General features: G+C 42.2%; 1 protein-coding gene across 1 annotated transcript; it reads right to left on the bottom strand.

Annotated features, from left to right (window-relative positions):
• Positions 1-1,342: 1,342 nt before the first annotated feature.
• Positions 1,343-2,659, bottom strand: LOC123150308 (dormancy-associated protein homolog 3). The gene is made up of 3 exons (XM_044570165.1): positions 2,345-2,659; positions 1,913-2,036; positions 1,343-1,674 (listed from the first exon to the last, which is right to left on the bottom strand). Exons 1-3 carry the CDS (start codon positions 2,583-2,585, stop codon positions 1,647-1,649), a joined length of 393 nt encoding a protein of 130 aa, XP_044426100.1. The 5' UTR covers positions 2,586-2,659; the 3' UTR covers positions 1,343-1,646.
• Between the last annotated feature and the right edge of the window lie 404 nt (positions 2,660-3,063).

Below are 3,063 nucleotides of genomic sequence, written 5' to 3'. Positions count from 1 at the left end.
CTGATTCTCCCGTTGAAAAAAAGGATGGAACTGATTCTAAAAAAAATAGTATGAATTTCAAAACTACTATTGTGCGAAATACCAGCTACCTATTTTTGCAAATTTAGGAAAATTAGTGTTTCAAACATTACAAGGTTACAAACTTTAAAAAATAATCAAGAATTTTAAAATACTCACCAAATTTAAAACTATTCACAAAATTATTTTTGAACAAAATTTAAAATATCAATATTTAAAAATCACGAATTTTCAAAATTCACCCGAATATTTTTCAAAAAAATATGAATTTAAGAAAGAAAACAGAAATTGCAAATATATTTTTTATAAAAAGTAAAAACTTGTTATAAAAACTGAAGAAAAGGAATTATTTTTTCAAATAACAAAAAACATGTTGTGAAGCCTCAATAAAAGGAAATAAAATATAAAGAAAACATAAACAACTATTTATTGGAAGTAAAATGACCGACAGGTCGAAACTAATAGGTATAACGTGTCCTGAAGAAAATTGCAACAGAATAGAAAGAAAACTGCTAAATGCTAAACGAAGGGAAGCCAATTGGGCCAACGCCCATAGGATATCAAGGAGTGCGGTTTGTATGAAAATACTACTCTTATTCGCTATAACCGAATAATAGGAAGTACCAACTTGCGACTAAATGTCCCTTTCAAAAAAAAAACTTGTGACTAAATGTCGAGAAATCACACATCCTTTTGGCCCGTAATGGGTCGACCTATTCCTCCAGTTTTCTTACATCCTCTCACAGTCTCACCCCACCGGTTCACTAAAATTGTTCTTCCCGGATTTATTTCCTGAGTAGGTTTCTATATCTGTTTAACTTTTCAATTGATGTTTTATTAGTTTATTTTTATATTTTTCCTAGCTTTCCTCTTTTTATTTTTCCCTTTTTTTATTCTATTAGAAAGCATTTTCAAAATTATAAAATTATTCATGGTTTAGCAGAATATTCATAAAAGTAGAGAGAATGGTCACAAATCTTAAAAATGTTCACTTTTCTTAAAAATATTCATAACCTTTTAATATTCACTTTAAAAATTGTCGTTATAATTAAAAATATTTCGGCTAGGAGGAATTAACCGTATTGTCTTTTTGTCTTTCTCAAGCAATTTTGTCCGGTCACCCATGAGCTAGGTAGAGGGCAGCTTATTTTTGGCAGTCACCTATAAGTTCTAAAAGACATGGCCCTTAACCAGCTAAGGGGATCTATTTCATTGGATGGTATGATTTACGGTGGCAAAATTAGGGTTATTTGTTGCATTTAACTCCATACATACATGGTACTCAATTACAATACATGGACAATTATAGTAGGAAAAGGAAGGATGATCGAACACTTGCATTGCAACCCCATTTCAACGGTCATCTCCTCCATATAAAATAAAGGGCGCCTTTGTGATGGCAATACATCTTGATCGGAGCCTACTACTGATAACCACATCACATACTTTGGCCCCCCGAAAGGGCGCACAACTACGTAAAGGAAGAGAAAAGATAGTGCACCTAGTTAACACAACGATTACACAATAGCAGGTATACATATGACGTGACGAACACGCGGCCTCAAACACGCCAGCTACCTCCTCCCCTTCTTCGATCGATTATTTCACACTCCGGTTGTGCTTCTTTATTATCGGTCCAATGAACTGATCACCACCCTGCAAGCACGGCGATCCGAAGTTAAACGGAACCACCACCTACCACGGTGACCCTTCTGCCATATGTTCTTTATCTTCTTTCAACGGAATGATTGGTCTGACGTAGGTAGTTTTTGTGTATGCATCATCATTCGTATGGTGCAAGCAGCATGGGGTGAGAGAGTTTTTTGTGTATGGGATCATCATTCGTATGGTGCAAGCAGCATGGGGTGAGAGTGAAGGTGACGTTTAAACGCACCAGTCGTACACGGTTGGGCTCCTGGGCCCGGCGGTCGCCTCTGCCTGGACGGCGTCGACGTTGGCCATCTTGGATTTCCGGCGGAACGCCCTCCAGCCGTCCACCCTCGGCGTGCTACCGGTGCCTGCAACATAAAGTTTCAGATAAAACATCAATTTAACGAGGGGAATTTCAGGTCAAACTGCAAATTTGTCGACATCTCTGCGTCTGCGACAGTCGTCACAGATCTGATTCTGTGGATGCTCGAGCTCGAGGAACAAGCCATGCTAGAGCAAAAGGTCCATGTTTTTCTTGCCCGAACGGATCGACGCATCGCCGATCCAACAGAAACGATCACAATCGATCAGCGCTACACAGTCACTGAGTCACATACCGATCCTAATTAAACAACGGAAATCATAGGGAGGCCAAGAAACAGAGGCAGAGACCCACCTGCTGCGAACGGGGAGTCCGGCGCACTGGCCGGGGTGGACGGCACGGAGCTCGACTCGCCGGACGGGAGGGAGAGAGACGGCGGCCGGGCGATGGTGATGCTGCGGGTCACCGCCGGCGCGACGTCTGCGGCCGCCGGGCTCGAGGGCGAGAAGGAGGAGTATTTCCGGAGCTTGCTGAAGCCGTGGTCCGGCCGTGGGCCGGCGACCGTCTCGTCCCAGAGCTGGTCGAGGAGGCCCATGCGAATGGTTCCTTGTACGGCGTACCTATGCGTGTCGCCGTCGTCTTTCTTTCTTGGCTGGGAGTGGCCGGCCTTCGGGACTGCGAGTGGCCGTGGCCGTTATGTCACATCTAATCTGATGTTTACTTTGTTTGTGGTCTATTTTTTTGCTAGTTTTTTTATTTTTTGTTGCTGTATTATATATTTGTGGAGCTTAAATGTGATATCTTTAAAAAATATTAGATGTGAATTACATAAACTGTTCTTTATATAGGACTAGGCGGCATCTTGCCGACGTCGTGGAGTGCTGCGGCTCCTGTAACATGCATTCGACTGGCTGCTAATAAAAGGGCTTTGTCGACAAGTCATCCCAGCTACCATGGTCATCAACTGTCTGTGTCCTCTCGAGCAGGGGGAGTCTACGCCTTAATGGCTGGGCTGGTTTGGTTTGCTGAGGGAAAACGAAAGGTACTGGGAATGAAACCCTGCATCCTAGTGA

The sequence above is a fragment of the Triticum aestivum genome, chromosome 7A, assembly GCF_018294505.1.
Source record: "Triticum aestivum cultivar Chinese Spring chromosome 7A, IWGSC CS RefSeq v2.1, whole genome shotgun sequence".
NCBI lineage: Eukaryota > Viridiplantae > Streptophyta > Magnoliopsida > Poales > Poaceae > Triticum > Triticum aestivum.
Note: the sequence above shows the minus strand (reverse complement) of the source record. Positions and strands in the feature narration are given on the sequence as shown.